The sequence below is a fragment of the Acinonyx jubatus genome, chromosome A3 (genome assembly GCF_027475565.1).
Source record: "Acinonyx jubatus isolate Ajub_Pintada_27869175 chromosome A3, VMU_Ajub_asm_v1.0, whole genome shotgun sequence".
Taxonomy (NCBI): Eukaryota; Metazoa; Chordata; class Mammalia; order Carnivora; family Felidae; genus Acinonyx; species Acinonyx jubatus.
The window spans coordinates 6542566-6559815 of NC_069388.1; the positions used below are offsets into that span (position 1 = coordinate 6542566).

Genomic DNA, 17250 nt, shown 5'->3' on the forward strand with positions numbered 1-17250 from the left:
TCTCTCTGCCCCTCCCCCGCCCGTGCTCTGTCTCTCTCTCTCTCTCTCTCTCTCTCTCTCTCAAAAATAAATAAATGTTAAAAAAAAATTTTTAAGTCCTTATCCTTCACAGATATATACGGAGATATTTATGGATAAAAATCCAAGATTTGCTTCAAAATAACTCAAGAGAGGGGAAAGTGGATAGAGGTATAGATAAAATAAGATTGGCTATGAGTAGCAAATTGGGGAATCTGGGTGATAGCTACATGCAAACTCATTGTACTGTGCTGCTGACATTGAATTAAAAAATTAAAGCTTTATTAAGATATAATTCACATACCACAAAATTCATCCTTCTAAAGAGTACAATTCAGCGTCTTTTAGTATATTCAGGTTGTGCAATCATCACCATTCTCTAATTTGAGAATATTTCATTGCCCTAGAAAGAAAACCCATACCCATTGGTGGTCACTCCTCAATCCCCTGTACCCTGGGGACCTGGCAACCATTGTTTTACTGGATGATTGATTCTTGCATATATTTGAAAGAAAGCAAAAAAGCATGGACGAACTTGTTTAAGGTCATGCAGTGATGTGACTGAGGCAGAATCCAGACTCAAGTCTCTTAGAAAAAAGGTAGACTTCACACCTGGTCCAGTTTGAACTGTTCCCACCACCTTGGCAAACTTCTGACGGTGGTTCTTCTCAATACTGAAGGGCTGACTGGAGTCCCCAATGCAGATTGGAATGCTGTGATTTGCATTTCCTCCTCCTCCTCCTCTTCCTCCTCCTCCTCCTCTTCTTCTTTTTGGAAAAACCTAAATTAAAAAAACAGAATGTAGGGGCACCCAGGTGGCTCAGTCGGTTGAGCGTCCCACTCTTGGTTTTGGCTCAGGTCATGATCTCACGGCCATAAGACTGAGCCTGTGTTGGGCACCACACTGGGTGTGGAGCTTGCTTAAAATTCTCTGTCTCTCTGGGGCGTCTGGATGGCTCAGTCGGTCAAGCATCCGCCTTTGGATCAGGTCATGATCTCAGGATTCGTGAGTTTGAGCCCCGCATCGGGCTCTGTGCTGACAGCTCAGAGCCTGGAGCCTGCTTTGGAATCTGTCTCCCTCCCTCTTTGCCCCTCCCCTGCTTGCTCTCTGTCTCTCGAAAATAAATAAATGCTAAAAAAAATAAAAAATAAAAAAAATAAAAATTCTCTCTCTCCTTCCCCACTGCTCTAACAAAACAAACAAACAAACAAACAAACAAACAAACAGGAAGACACAAAAGCCATAGATTTGATCCTGAAATGAAACAGACTCACTCTTACCTGGATACCTAGTGTAGTATTTTGTGAATGAGGGCCTGGCTTCTCAGTTTGGTGTTTTGTCCTGTCATTTTTCTGAATGAAAGCACTTAGACGTTCGTATTTACTTAAGGCAAATGCATCCTTCTGTGCACAAACGTTGCAAGATTTCACTATTATGGGAAATTGGGTGGCTTTCATAATATCCCACTGACTGAAGGTTGAAACAACTAGAGAGTTCAAGGGAACCAAGTACGAGAGACTCTAATGAGGTAATTTTTTCCCCCTTAACAAATGCTACTGAGAACAGTATTTTGGATGAATTTTCTCCTCAAAGTGTAGGGCGTCTGATCACTTCACTCCTAGAGCTCCTAATAAATGCGCAGGAAGGAAGACTGCTTTTGTACATGGACTGTTGTTTGGTATGCCTTATACTGTTTTCACATGAACCTTTAGCTATCAAGCTCCTTGATGGTAGTCTTTGAATGCTAGGCACTCAGTACCTGGCTTTTTTTTTTTTTTTTTTTAATGTTTATCTATTTTGAGGGTGGGGGAGGGACAGAGAGAGACGGAGAGGGAGAATCCCAAGCAGGCTCTGCACTGTCAGCGTGGAGCCCGACACGGAGCTTGATCCCATGAACTGCGAGATCACGACCTGAACCCCAATCAAGAGTCTGATGCTTAACCGAGCCACCCAGGCACCCCAATACCTTACTTTTTAAAGTGCAGCTGGACACCAGGTGAAGAATATCCAGATCATTAAAGGCTTGGCAGGAAATGTCAGACTGCACGGCTTTAAAATCATCTGATAATCCAGTAAGTTGTAACCTCATGAAGATACCTCTAATACAGCTCTTTTCGTCAAAGTAGAATTTCATCGTCACCAAATTCAGCTAAATTCCCTAACGTACAGATAAAACAGGGAAGGCTGGGATTCTACAGCTCCAGTAATTGTCAGTGCTGACTCAGTTTAATAACCTAAATTTTGAGGGGCATCTGGGTGGCTCAGTCGGTTGGGCGTCCGACTTCGGCTCAGGTCATGGTCTCGCGGTTTGTGAGTTTGAGCCCCACATCGGGCTCTGTGCTGACAGCTCAGAGCCTGGAGCCTGCTTCGGATTCTGTGTCTCTTCCTCTCTCTGCACCTCCCATGTTCATGCTCTCTCTCTCTCAATAATAAACAAACATTAAAAAAAATAAAAAAAAAAAACCCCAAAAAACCTAAATTTTGACCCCTAGGTTGAGAGGGAAAAGGAACCAGAGCAAGACTTGAGAAACAGGACGCAAAGGAAACGTTGCAGGTGTCGAGGTGCCGCTGGGGGGAAGGCCGGGTGCTAACAGGGAGCACCGGAAAACCCAGGGCAGAAAATGGTGCCCCAGGATAAGGCCTCATGGTGGGGTGAGCAGCCAGAATGTGAAGAGTAAATTCACCAAAGGGTGAGTGGGAAAGAGGCTTCACAGATTAGAATGCCCACCAAGTGAGTTGGAAGGTGGAGAAAAGCGCCCAAAAAAGGCCAAAGGCATGAAGAATGAACGCTATAGAAATGACCATTTTCCCAAAGGTTTTGTTGTTGTTTCAATCCACCGGGTCACTTCCTAGTCTCTGTCCTGGGTCCTGTTTGAGGTCTTCATATTGGACACACGTATCGTGCGTCTGAGAATTCCAAGTCTCCAAGTGCGACTCTAGTTTCTGGTTCTCATCATGGCGGCTGTTTCCTCACATACTGGATTATGAACCCGATTCTTAGATCTGTACCTGAGAGAACGGAGGCCTGGGGGAAAGAGGTGTTCTTCCTTAATTTGTGCTGGCTTCTGTCAGGTGTCTTTGGCCACCGTCAATGGGAGTTGCTTTAAATTCTCAGCTTGCTTTTCTCCAAGCCACATAGGTAGTGTGAGTCGTTCCCACCTTACTTGGACAAATAGTTTATAGATGGGATTCTCGTTACGATCTGCCCCACAAACCTGAGCCAGCATCCAGGCAGGCAGATGTCCTCTTTCCTGGAGGCAGGGCTTTTGGCAAGTTCACCCTTTGGAGGGTAGGGGGTACCTTTTGGGTTCTGGGTTCTGGGTACCTTTCTTTCTAGGTCTTGATCAAAGCTCCCACCTTGTGGTCAGAGCTCAGAAATCATTAGGCTCCAGGGGAGTGACAAATGCCCTTGGTTCAGCTGGATGCCCCATCGGTCCTGATGGTCTAGATTTGTGGTTTTTGGTTGTTTCTGCCTCTCAGGAACTGCCTGAGAATTTCTTGCTAGCTCAGACATCTATTTAGAGATTAAAAATAAATTCTAAACAGGTATGTATTGAAAGGGCTCTCTAGAGCATCTGGTCCACTGTATTTTCAGAAACAGAAGTCTTCCCCCAAATCTGTTTATATCTTGCTGTGTTAAAAAAAAAAAAAATCACTTCATTGATTGAGTGCATGTTGGGGATGATTTTGATTAAGCACTTTAATCACAGAAAAGGAAGCTGTGACATTGAAATGACTTGCCTTACTACCTAACATGTCGCTAATACAGCTGAGGCTGTTCCCCCCATCATTGCCCTTCCGAAGGGAAACCAAAGTTTAAGGTAAAAGATTGGTTTCTTTGAATCATCATAAGAAATGGAATTATAAAGTTTTTAGATTTTAAATTTGTAGAGTAAAAGAGATACATAGCTAAAGGAGATCTGCTATAAAAATCGTACTTCTAGAATGAAACACTAAAAGAAGAGCATGAAAGTTTCCAGTCCAAAGTCATGACTGCTGTTGGAGAACACATGTTCAAATATGTAAACATTCAAAGCAAGGTCCAAAAAAAAAAAAAAAAAAAAGGACTAGCTTTAAATTACCATTATATACAAAAAGTTTATTTTAGAAATCACATATCTTTAAAAAATAACATAGAAGTTCTAAGTTCCTATCATTCACTGTTTTTGAAAACCAGGTGTCACATGGGACAGTTAATGACATGCTGATGGCGAGTCCATGTAATATTCCCAGCATTCTTACCGGTTCAAAATATTGATGTGATTTTTAGAAGAAAAAATGTGTCTATTTTGGAAGCACAGAAAAGTATCTTGATCTTGTAGACAGAAGTCCTGAAGCTTCAGATCCATGGCTGAGACTATTCCAGAAACTGGAAAAAGTAGGCATCATTATTCAAATTCACGAACAGTTAAAAAGACCCAGTGGGACTTCAATCAGGAATGCCATGTGGTCATTCTAGCACATGTGCTAGAGCAGAGGAATGCGGAACGTGTTCAGCCTCTGCTGTAATTTCGTACGTGGAAAGCAAAAGAAAAGCCAGAAAAAGAAGTGAGGACTTTTGGTCTGTAATTTCCTTATGGAACTGGTTATTCCTGTTCCTACTCAGCAGGTTTCTTCTCATCCTATAAAGGAGCACCCACAGTCACGTGCAAATACTGGAGAATCAGGACACAAAACAAAAATAAATCTAAACTCACTACAGACCAAAAAATACAGCTTTGGAAACCTGAATGAAAACGGATTTAACACATTAAGAATGCTTAAAATGGTTTCACAGGCCAAAGAGGTGAAATGATCCTTAAGGAGGATGACTAACACAGAATTTTTAGGCAATAAACTTCAGAAGATTTGAAAGTTCCTGTAAAATGAAACAATCAATCTATTTAGTATTTTTATCAACTGACCCTAGATTATATTTCTAGGTATTCCTACCCAGAGCATGAGGTATTTGCACTTGGGGATAAATATAAACCAAAGTCTATCTGGCAGAGGGGAGGTTAGGGTCCCCTCACCTAGCTTGAGCTGAATCCAGAGAAATGCTGTCACTTTCTAAATTAGAAAGTTTCAAGAAAAACCTTGATCAAGATTTAATTGCAAAAATCTTCCAAGAACATAGTTGCCACGTGCATCCACGACGAGTAGTGAACGATTCATGCTGAAGAGAACTGAAAAATAAGATTTAAAATTATGTAAGAACAAAGTCAATCAATAGTAATCATCTGTGAAATAAGCTACGGTCGGAGAGCAGCAGCGGGCTCACTGAATTTTGATTAGATTGGCTTATCTTCAATTACGCTTTCCATCCGCTGGTAATAACCTTATCAGAAGTATTTGCTGAAGAGAAGCATTGTGGGCAATGAAAGGAGAACGCGGGAGGTACGACGAAAGATACGTTTCCTAGAAATCTTCGGGAAAAACTGGCCATTAATTTTATTGACGTGAAAAAGGTAGAACACTAAAGTTGCAGATCTGAGCTTTATTATCAGAATGGTATCATTTCAGGATAGGACTGATGGATTCTCTAAACTGGTTTTAAAACGGCACAACGCTCTGGATTCTCAGAGCTGCAGGCCCACCTACCTGCCAAAATGTGTCCTGAAAAGAAAGACACAAAGAGGGCGTGTGTAGAAGAGGCACAGAAGTCGACAGAACCACCGGATGAAAATCCCTCACGACAGATCCACTTGAGATCTAGAAAGCACTTTAAAACTCTACCTTTCCTCAAATGATCAAGAGATTCAAGAGAAGTGGCAAGTCCTGTATTTACAAAACCGATGAAAATCACACTGTGATAATCAGTGAATGCAGAGCAACCGCACGCACGGATCTGCGTTTCCCACTTTTCCCACCATGATTCTGCATCAAGGTAAAAAAGGATTCTTTTGTACAAATCCAAGGACGGAGAGGTGGCGGCACAACCGCCAGATGGCGCGGTGACTTACTACCGAAGCTGGCGACGGGACCCGGTGGGGGCAGGGGCACAGTCCTCGAGAAAAGAACCCTAGGCAAGGAAGGTGGGCTAGTCCGTGGTGGATCGCCGGTACCAGAACCGGGCTCGGAAGTCGTCGCTGCACGTCATGAAGCCGGGGTTGGTGGGCGAGTGCACTATGCAGCGCACGATGTTGTTGTGGCCCAGGGAGAGCAGGTTCCGACGCTCGGCGGTACGGGAGTCCCAGCAGCACAGACTGATGGTCCGCTCGTCCGGCAGCAGCACGTAGTCCTCGGTGTGGTTGAACACGGCCTGCGTCCGGTGCACCTGCCGCCCGCTCAGGCCGGCCCCTGCGCGGACACGAGAGGTTAAGGGTCAGAGCGGCAGGGCTAGCTCCCCAGGGCTACACTTGAGACCCTCACACTGCCGTCCTTCTGTTCGTTACCCTGTCGATGTAAAAACGGCATCTTAAAACAGAAGTAATACACATTTATCGTATAATTTTGGAGCCTCCACAGAAGCATGCAGAAATAAATCGCCACTGACCTACCACCTGAGGCAGCCGACTCCGTCAACGTCCCGATGTACTTCCAGGCACAGGGACGTCTTAAGAAAAAAAAATACAGGGGCACCTGGCGGGGGGGGGGGGGGGGGGGGGGCTCAGTTGGCCGAGCGGCCAACTCCGCTCGTGGTTCGGGAGTTCGAGCACCACACTGGGCTCGCTGCTCTCAGCACAGAGCCCGCTTTGGATCCTGTGTCCCCTCCCCTTCAGTCCCTCCCCGGCTTGTGTTCGCTCTCTCTCAAAAATAAATAAAACATTAACAAAGTAGGAAATTGGTGCCGTGTCATATAGGTCATTTCTGTCATAGTTTAAACCAACTTTTCATTAGGTACATTTTTCTGTGTTTTTTACTGGCCGCAAAAATACACCACCATCTGGAAGCACCCTTACTATTTAGTAATTCTTTTCCTGCTAGAGGCATCTGGTTGCAAGTTATGCTGACAAATTCTTTATGCCGAACATACTATTTCCTCAGGATTAAATTCCTAGAACAGAATTGCTGGGATGTTTGAACGTCCGCTCTCCAAAAAGAAGCTCTAGGCTTTTTTATGACCGTGAAAGTACAGACTTTATGTTTAAAATATCATATAAAGTCTAAAAAGAACAACCGCCTGATAATTCTACACCCAGAGTCAGTATTTCGATGAATCCTTTCTAAATATCTCTGTAAATACCTCTGTATTCTGTAAATCGGAGCTCACATCATATGCTATTTTTATACAGCAGTGTAGCAGAGATCTATAAAGATGAAATACGGCTTAATGGATAAAAACAGAGGCGCTGGCATCAGATCTGGGCTCAACACTTACTAGTGACGTGAACACGGACACATTACGTAGCACCTTTAAGCCTTACCTTTCTCTTCCGTTCTCTGGGGGACAATGACAGCACCAACCCACACGATGTTGCGAGGACTGGCATGAGGGCACGTCCAGTGGCATACATATGCTCACAAATGTTCCTGTATTTGTTTTTAACGGCTGCACGCTGTGAAAAGGACGTGTGACAAGAGTGCCCTCGGTGCTTTCTGGTGGACACTTCTGCTGTCTCTAACGCTTCCCTCTTCGAGACTATGTTGGGACGGACATCCTTCTACATGTGCGTGGGCATACCTGCCAACAATCTTTTTAGGCTGAATTTCTAAGAGTCCAAAGTATATACGTATGCTGAAAAATAGGATTCATGACACCAACCCCCCTTTAGAAGGTTTCCAATCAGCACTCCTTAACAACGAGGTATGTAACTTCCCCAAATGTTGTTCAATACGAGAGAATATCAATCTTTTAAATTCCTACCCTCTGGGGAGTACAAAAAGAAACTCTGACGTGCATTTCTTAGGTCTGTAGAACTGATGGTCATCTCTCTCTCCTTGAGCTCACTGCCCAGTGTCTGGCAGGTGTCTGTTACACGTGCTACACGGTGTCCCTAGCTCAGCATTTTATTTAGTCTTCTGAATTAATTTCTCACACTGAAATTTCTAATGCTCGATAGCTTTTCTTTTTCCTTCAGTATTTCAAAAACCCACTGAATTCTAACTAAACATTAAAACTGGAAACACAGACCTAAACATGGGCTCTTAGCCCGTGAGTTAGAAAACGAGGGAATTTGCGTATCGATTCAGTATAATCTTACTTTAAAATCAAATCCCAATTCTCTGCCGAAGCAAACCAGGCAGCCCCACAGAAGCATAAAACATTCTGCCGTTCACAGGACAAAGCAAACGTTAAGAAATGCTGTGAGAATCTGGCGCGTGCCCTCCACACACATCACACCCGATGGCGGCTGTTACTGCTGAAGATGGAGACGGCCAGCCCACTTTTACTTTGACCACTTTTGCATCTTCTTTTTGCAACAAGCACACAGCCCTTTAACAGTAAGAATTAGAGGAAGGTTTTCAAAATACCTCCCTACAGGAGCGTTTCAACAAAGGACCAAGAATGAGGACGAAACTGACGCTTCCTAAGACCTGCTAGTTGTATGGTCTGTGTCAGAGCCAGAGAGGGACGGCAGGAAGCAAAGTGTCCCCAGGAGACGGATGTGAGGTGGATGATACTGCACCCTGGTGGCTCCGACGTCCCTGCCTCTTCAATCTTCTCTAAGAGGAGAAGCGACTGCCGTAGCAGCTGAGCCCTTACGACGGCGTGGTTTTCTTTCTTTAAAAATTTTTTTGATGTTTATTTTTGAGAGACAGAGACAGAGAGAGAGGGAGACACAGAATCTGAAGCAGGCTCCAGGCTCTGAGCTGTCAGCACAGAGCCCGACGCGGGGCTCGAATCTCAAATCCATGAACTGTGAGATCATGACCTGAGGTGAAGTCAGATGCTTCACCAACGGAGCCACCCAGGCGGTCCTGGTGGTGTTTTCTTGTAGAGTTTTAAAGTTCTGGTTATGGTGATTTTAGTGTGGGACACAAACATCTCACAACAGAGGAAACTAGTTGAGCTTTCCTGGAGGTTTGCTACCAAACAACAGCCTTTGCTGCTCCGAGGAACAGAAGAATAAGACAATATTTTGACAACATTCATTACCAAGTAACTGTCAGGGTAGCTGTGCTCTCTTATGAACAGGCCTAGATGGCCCCTCTCCGCCTTCCTTCCCTAAAGTGTACACTCATTGAGATCCACTGACTCCGCCTTTTCTCTGGACTGCTTTTATGTTTCTGAGGGAAAAGGGCAGACCACTGGTCTACAAACGGACCACCAGAGTCTCAATGTTACTGGCATAGACTCACATCTAGTTGAAGCTGTGACGTACTGAGAAGAACACAGTTCAGAAACGAAGGTTCTATTTCCAGCTCTTACCAACTGTAGCCTTGGCTAAACTACTTAACCTCTAAGCTTTGCTTTCTTACCTAAAAGAGGTGTAACATCTGCCTTGCTCAACGCATACATTTATCGTGTGGCTCTCTTCTGGAAGCCAGAAAGTGCTACAGAAAAGGTAACAGCAACTTTTCACGTACCTGTGTATCTGACCAGTGTTCGTCCTGTTGATATCTCCCAAAGTTTAGCTACGGAGTCTTTTCCACTGGAGAGAATGTATTTGGAATTTTTGGAGAAAATGGCAGAACAAACCTCAGCACCGTCATGTGCCTTCTCAAAGGTTGTGATGCACCGATTTGAAACACCATCCCACAGCTTGATGCAGCCGTCCTTGCTACCGGTGACATACATGTTGGCGCTGGGATTGTAATTAACGGAGCATATAGCATCGGTGTGTTGATCTTGAGGATTGCAAGAGACAAAACACTGAAACGTGTTGATATCATAAAGCCGAAGAGTAGGATGCTGAGTCCCGACGAGTATAAAGTCTCCGGAAGGATGAAAAGAGATAGAGCGTAGCATTTCAGCTTCCTGTTAGGACAGACACATTAAGTGGCTGGTGAATAATTAAATGCAGAGAAAATGTGGAAAATATTTGGTTGACGGAGAGACTACATAAAACAACGATCAGATGTTACAAGGCAGAAGAAGGAACAACGAACTTTGTAAAATACGGGAAGGTATCATTTGAACAGAGATCTTAAAAACCAACTACTGGTGGGATTATACTCCCAAAACCGTGGAAGTGAGCTTCGTCATTTGCAAACGAGCACCGGGAGAACTGAGAATGGAACACCATCAAGCTAGGATAGTTTCACACGTTAACGAATGAGGATAAACACAACTTGTAAGTGTGGACAGCTTCTTTAATCTGTCCTACGGCTCCAAATACTGAGTAAAAAACTCAGTTCAATTACTAAAAGGTGGAAGCCACTACTAAAACATTAGTATTTCTTTCCTGCATACTCAAAATATCACTTTTGCAGTAAACGTCTGAGAGTTTCAACTGAATAATTTTTTGATTCCCGTTAAGTTAAACTTCGGTGAAGTGACTGTTTCACCTTTAAACAGGGATCTGCGACTTTGAAAGAGTGACACAGGTTCTGAGCCCCTGTTGCATAAACTTGACCAGAGAAAGTGGGTGCTTGACAGCGTGGGAACCACGGGCCAATACACTGATTCCCATGCCACCTGCAGCACGCGTCCTTGCAGCTGCTTCGTTTTGTAAGATGATCCCTGAGGCTACTTTAAGAACAGGAACAGTCATACAGTAAGTGCTCTTTGCTTTTTGGAAGAAACTGGATAGCTCCTTTCTAAACATTCCTAACCTGAATGTACTTGAAGGCTCTTTTTGCAGATGGTTTGGAATAATCAAATAACTTCAGAGTATAATCCCTGGAACCAGAGGCAAGGATTTGTTCTGTTGGGTGGAAAGCGAGACATGTGACTTCATCCACGTGGTCATAAAGCGTTCGGATCACTGGGTGGTTTTCCATGTTCTGTTGTGCAGTCTCATTCATCATGACCTAGACCAACGAGAAAAGAGATGCTCAAAGGGCAAAATCTGACTCAAAGCCCCCGATTATGCTAAGTTAAAGCTGGTCTAAACTAGTCTCTCACTCTCCCGACGAGCAGCGAGCGAAAGGCAGATGGTACGTACGCTGCTGGGATTTTTACCTCTATTGGCATGGCGCTCTTGGCCAACATTCTTTCCGTGTCAAGTATCTTTATGGAAGCATCAGCAGATCCGGTGGCTATTAACTGCCCGTCTCTGCTGTAGGTGGCTACGCGGCAGGGGCCTTTGTGGGATGTGACATAGCATGTTTCGTACTCTGAAGCCTCTGGGGACATAGTTTGGACGTCGGCATCAAATTCTAGGTCAATCCCCGTGCCAGGGGCCACTGTATCTGAACGACCAATTGCATACTGAACTGCAGTATCGTCGTTTTCCATTCCTGAAATGAACCAAAATTAAGTGCGTGCAAAAATGTCATTTTAAAAAGCCAAGACAAAATTCTGGATCCAAACTGGGAAAGATGTTGGCCAACATCAACTTACTCTGTCTTGGAGTGGCCTGACACTTAACCCTTCACAAAATTATGTATATGTCAACCCGGGTGTATGTTCAGTGACAACACCGTAGGCAATATAACATTGACTGCGGAAGGTCAGGCTCAATAGGTCACGTCACCTCCCCGTTTTTTTGCTTCCAAAATTTTCTACTGTAACGACGACTACAGAAACTCAAAAAAAGCAGTTCTATATCTAAGCTGCCCATTTTTTCTCGTTCTGAATTTTAATATTTTTAGTGCTGAGATCTGTTAGTAGCAGCTCTGGGGCTCATTAAGACAGATACACTGTTAGCACTAACACTAGTGAAACATAGTTGAAAGACTGTTGATATTTAAATAAACAAGTTTTTCAAAAAAATGCATTTTAAATTGAAAAATAACTTCATGTACCGTATAAACAGTATGTTTATTAGTATAAGAAAAATTAGGAATAGAGATGAACACAAAAATGACCTTGTATTAGATTACTCAGAGATAATTACTGTTAAAATGGTGGGATGAATTCTTCTGGACCTTTCTCCATGCACAGTTGTTACAATTCTTGCAACAAAAATAGAACCAAACCATATGACATGTTGTGACTTATTTGTTCATTTACTCAAACAGAATAAAAATCTGGCCAGTGTAATTTTTATCTACATCGTGTGGTTGGACCCAATTTGAGGATACAAGAACATTCACAACGAATTTCTTATTGTTGGATATTTCAGTTGTTTTTATCTCCTCGGAACAAATTCTCAAAACTGGCATTGCTAGGGGCACCTGGGTGGCTCAGTTGGTTAAGCGTCTGACTTTGGCTCAGGTCATGATCTCACAGCTCGTGAGTTTGAGCCCCACATCGGGCTCTGTGCTGACAGCTCAGGGCCTGGAGCCTGCTTTGGATTCTTCCACTCTTTGGAGCCTCTCTCTCTGCCCCTTCCCCGCTTGTGCTCTGTCTCTCTCAAAAACAAACATGAAAAAAACATTGTTTTTTTAAATTAAAACAAAACAAAACAAAACAAAACACCATGGGGCGCCTGGGTGGCTCAGTCGGTTGGTCTGACTTTGGCCTAGGTCATGATCTCAATGTTCACAAGTTCGAGCCCCGCCTCAAGCTCTGTGCTGACAGCTCAGAGCCTGGAACCTATTTCAGATTCTGTGTGTCCCTTGCTCTCTGCGCCACCCCCCCAACCTCTGTCTCTTTCTCTCAAAACACTGTCTCTTTCTCTCAAAAATAAACATTAAAAAAAATTAAAAAAAAAAACCACAAAAACTGGCATTGCTAAGTCAAAGGGTGTAAACATATTGGGATTTCTATATTTTATAGAGTGCTTTCTACAGCCCAGGCAAGCACCAGGATGTACTGTTGAACGAGACAGAGATCCTGATGTTTATTGCACGTGCTGTCCTTTCTTGGGGAAGGTACAGACATGTGGGAAACAACCTGAAACAATGAAGTACATTTCGGAGAGTGATTCTGTCATGAAGGAAATGGGGTTGTTGTTGTAGAATAACTGGGGAAGTCTGGGGAAGTCTGGGGAAGATAGTGGGTTATTTTCAAAAAAGTGAAAAGGACTCTGAGATGACATGTGAGTTGAAATCTGCAGTCAATAAAACAATGACAGAATGTTCCAGATAATTCTCATAGAGATCCTGGGGCTACAGCCGGTTTGAAATCTTCATAATCTGGGGTTTGCTTACCCTTTCAGTACCTACCACTGTACTTGACACATACTAGGCACTAAGACTGAACAAAAATCATTGGGAAAAATTCTGATCGTGAAGACCTCTGAAACCTTGTCAAGGAATCCACGCGTCCCCAAGCTACCTAGTTTGATGAGGTGTAGGAGCTGCTCCGAGGGCGCACAGACAGACTGCGGCTTGATTTCGTTGATGAGGCCATTAGCAATGCTAATATAGCCATCGTAGAGCAGCTGGCTAATGATCAGCTTGTACAGCTGCTGGCGGTCCTTCAAGCCCACTTTGGTTCTGTACATCTCGGAGAAGACGAAGACAATCTCCCTGGCAGCTGCAAGGGGAGAAAACAGGGATGGTGAAGGGCGGAGGCACCGGTAAATCACGGAAGCCACGCAGCAGTCTGGGCAGACCAGCGGGGCTTCCGTCCCGGCCCTGCTAGTTGCATCATCTTCGGTCAGTGACCTCGTTCCTGAGGTCAGGTTCCTCAGCTGTTAAGCACGTTAGCAAAGGTAAAAACAGATGGCACGTGCAGAGCATTGAGCATAGTAGCACACAGAAATTACTCAAATCGCACCAGCAACTATTTACAGAACTTCTTTTCATCAATTATTCTGTCATACTACCCACCTGCCACTTTTATTCTAGTCTGCTATCCCAGAATCTTCTGTTTCTTCTGTTAAGAAAATACCGACTGGTTTTTGCAGTAGGGAAGATGGCTACTATTGTTGAATGTCTAGACATTACTGTTTCCACCAGGTAAGCTGTATGTTTACTAATGTCAGCTATTTTTTTTTTTTTTTTAAGTTTATTTATTTGAGAGAGAGAGCAGAAGCAGGGGAGGGGCAGGGAGAGAGAATCCCAAGCAGGATCCACGATGCAGTGCTCAATCCTGCAACTGTGAGATCATGACTTGAGCTGAGATCAAGAGTTGGACACTTAACAGACTGAGCTATCCAGGCACTCTGAGTTATGTTCATTCTTTTTTTGTTTTTTAAAGTTTTCTTTTTTGGGGGCGCCTGGGTGGCTCAGTCGATTAAGCGGCCGACTTTGGCTCAGGTCATGATCTCGCGGTCCGTGGGTTCAAGCCCCGCATTGGGCTCTGTGCTGACGGCTCAGAGCCTGGAGCCTGTTTCAGATTCTGTGTCTCCCTCTCTCTCTGACCCTCCCCTGTTCATGCTCTCTTTCTGTCTCAAAAATAAGTAAATGTTAAAAAAAAAAAAAAATTAAAGTTTTCTTTTTTTAACGTTTATTTATTTTTGAGAGAGACAGAGAGTGAGCTGGGGAGGGGCAGAGAGAGAGGGAGACACAGAATCCAAAGCAGTCTCCAGGCTCTGAGCTATCAGCACAGAGCCTGAAACAGGGCTTCAACCCATGAACTATGAGATCACGACCTGAGTGAAGCCGGCCGCTCAACCAACTGAGCCACCCAGACGCCCTGAGTTATGTTCATTCTTAAAACATGTTTTAAGGGGCGCCTGGGTGGCTCAGTCAGTTAAGCGTCTGACTTCGGCTCAGGTCATGATCTCACGGTCTGTGAGTTCGAGCCCCGCATCGGGCTCTGTGCTGACAGCTCAGAGCGTGGAGCCCATTTCAGATTCTGTGTCTCCCTCTCTCTCTGCCCCTCCCCTGTTCATGCTCTGTCTCTCTCTGTCTCAAAAATAAATAAACATTAAAAAAAAAATTTAAAAAAAAACATGTTTTAAGGTAACCAACTTTGTTAAATTATATAACTTAATTATATAGTAAATAAAAACATGAGGGCAAACAAGCCACCACGCTATGAAAACTAAATCAAGTTGAATGCTTGGAAAGATTCAGAAACAAATTGCTTAATAAAATATTGGCAAATAGGGTATGGCCAAAACGAGTATAAAAAACGGAAAGGGGTGCCTGGGTAGCTCAGTCAGTTAAGCAACCGACTCTCGATTTCAGCTCAGGGCATGGTTTCAGGGTTTGTGAGTTTCAGTCCTGCATCAGGCTCTGCGCTGACACTGCAGAGCCTGCTTGGGATTCTCTCTCCTCCCTCTCTCTGCCTCTCCCTGCTCACTCTCTCTCAAAATAAATAAACTTTAAAAAAAAAAAAAAGGAAAAAAGGGCACTTGGATTGGTTTCCAAGTTTTTAAGCTCTCTCTTATAAAGTAAAATGAAAACTGTAGATGATGGTTTCTGGTTTATGCAAAAAAAAAAAAAAAAAACAAAAACCTCCAACTGGTGGACAGCAGATAACTTTGACTTTCAAAAATCAATATTCGTATGTGTATGTATGTCTGGACAGCTATCAGAAGGGCACGGGAGCCTGGGAACAGCAATAAAGAACAGAAGTCGACGGCAGACAAGAAATTGGAAGTCAGAGTATAAGGCAGAGAGAGAGAGAGAGAGAGAGAGAGAGAGACAGGGTGGGGGGATGAATACAAGAAAGGAGAGGAGTAAGCAGTAACACCAGCACTGCCTGGTATTCCTGTACTTTACAGGGACTGATTCTGGAAGGAGGGGTGTGTTATAGGAAAGAAGTGGGAAACCATGTTTTCTAACTCCCTCCGGAGAATAACTGAAGCTACTGATAATGAGAATAGTTAACATTTACTGGGCGTTCATTATGTTTTATCTCACTTAATCCTCAACACCATCCTGTAAGAGAAGCAATGTGATCGTGTTAAAGATGAGGAGGGAAAGTAACTTGTTCAAGGTCCCACGACTAGTGCTTACAGAAACCTGGACTAGAATGCAGATGGTTTGACTCTAGAGACTGTGTTGTTCCTAACGACTACCTTTAGTGCTCCTTAAAAGCTTAATGACAAACTAGCTAAAACTAGACATTCAGTGTAGTCTATGACACCCATCACATAAGCAACTAAGATGCATTACCTCACTGAATACTCATCTAATCCTATTTTAGAGATAGGTAACATGAGGGCCAGAGAGGTTAACTTACATGGGATCAAAGAGCTTGTAAATAGCAAAGCCTGGATCTTTACTCAGGGTATTTGACCCCAGAGCTTGAGTCCTCACCGTGCTGCACTGATGGGTGTTACTAACAACAGCTAACGTTTGTGAGCACTTGCCAGACACTGTGCTAAGCACTTTACAAGCATTAGGTCATTGAATGAAATCATTCAAAGTATTCAAGCACATGTAGAAGCAAATGTATATAAATCTATGCTTGTGCAGACAGCACTAGGGCACGATAGAGATGATGAAATCGGCACAAAGAACTTAGGAAACTGAAAATAAAATGTGGCCGAGTAACTCGTCAAGTGGCCGCCAGGACTGCCCAGACCAGAGCCCAGAACTTAACCACTATTCTATCCCGTCTCTGCACTCATGCCAGGAGCATCACGGCGTGTACAAAGATTCAAAAAGAAAAGGCCGAGCCCCGCTTCTCAACTCTCACAGAACGTTCGCTCCCTGCGCTAGTAGGTGCCTAATTACCATCCCCAGTTTGCAGGCGAGGCCCGAGGTCAGGAAGAACAGGACCTAGAAACTGTTTACACCCGGGAACTGGAAGGGGGGACCAGGGCGAGAACACAGACGCCCCCTCACTAGGCTCCGCCACCGTCCCGCCACAGAAGAGCACCAAGGATGGGAGCGAGGCCTTGGAGGAAGAGAAAGGGGTGTGCAGGCCGAGCCTGGCAACTCAGGGGGCATGCCACCCCGCTCACTATCGGGCCTTCCCGCCGCGCTCGTCTTTCCGGGGGTCCCGTGAAGACCCCAGCGGACCGCACCAGCCGCTCTCCATGCATCCCAGCCCCCCAGTACCCGCTAGTCCGGCTCTCTCGGTCTCCCGCTCTCTCCCAGAAAAATGGAGGCACGCAATCTGTCCGATCGATCGCTCCGAGCGCACGTTCACTGCGCACGCGCACAGGGCGAGGCGCCGAGCGCTGCGCTATCGATCGGCCCCACTCTCTCCTGCCCTTCTCGCCATCTTACTTACTGGCGCGTTCGAGGGGTTCGTTAACCTCCTCCGACTTTAGCTCTTGCGCGACAACGCTGACTGACGCCAAGGAAATGCTGTCTCGCTGACAAATGTCGGGTCCCGGAGGGCACCGCAGGCGCTAGAACGGCCAAAGTCCGGCGGGCCGTTGGCTCCACCACTTCCGGGGCCTTACGGGGCAAGTGCGCCTGCGTGCTGTCACCGCCTTGGACGTGCCTCAAGCCGTGAGCTGTGAACCAAT

The 17250-nt window shown here is 44.7% G+C and overlaps 1 protein-coding gene across 2 annotated transcripts; it reads right to left on the bottom strand.

Moving 5' to 3' along the window:
• Window positions 1-4097: 4097 nt before the first annotated feature.
• Window positions 4098-17155, bottom strand: CSTF1 (cleavage stimulation factor subunit 1). 2 transcript variants are annotated; one of them, XM_015066951.3, is made up of 6 exons: window positions 17010-17155; window positions 13209-13409; window positions 11007-11284; window positions 10658-10855; window positions 9470-9860; window positions 4098-6298 (listed from the first exon to the last, which is right to left on the bottom strand). In XM_015066951.3, exons 2-6 carry the CDS (start codon window positions 13375-13377, stop codon window positions 6039-6041), a joined length of 1296 nt encoding a protein of 431 aa, XP_014922437.2. In that variant the 5' UTR covers window positions 13378-13409; window positions 17010-17155; the 3' UTR covers window positions 4098-6038. The 2 variants fall into 2 exon arrangements, with proteins under 2 accessions (XP_014922437.2, XP_014922434.2); XM_015066948.3 differs by lacking the exon at window positions 17010-17155 and adding an exon at window positions 16835-16936.
• Between the last annotated feature and the right edge of the window lie 95 nt (window positions 17156-17250).

Coding starts and splice junctions, on each gene's coding strand:
- CSTF1 (XM_015066951.3), bottom strand. CDS start 13,377: ATGTACAGAACCAAAGTGGGCTTGAAGGACCGCCAGCAGCTGTACAAG. Junction 10,856..11,006: donor AGAGCGCCATGCCAATAGAG/GTAAAAATCCCA, acceptor TCGTTGGTCTAG/GTCATGATGAATGAGACTGC. Junction 6,299..9,469: donor AACACTGGTCAGATACACAG/GTACGTGAAAAG, acceptor GTGTCCGCGCAG/GGGCCGGCCTGAGCGGGCGG.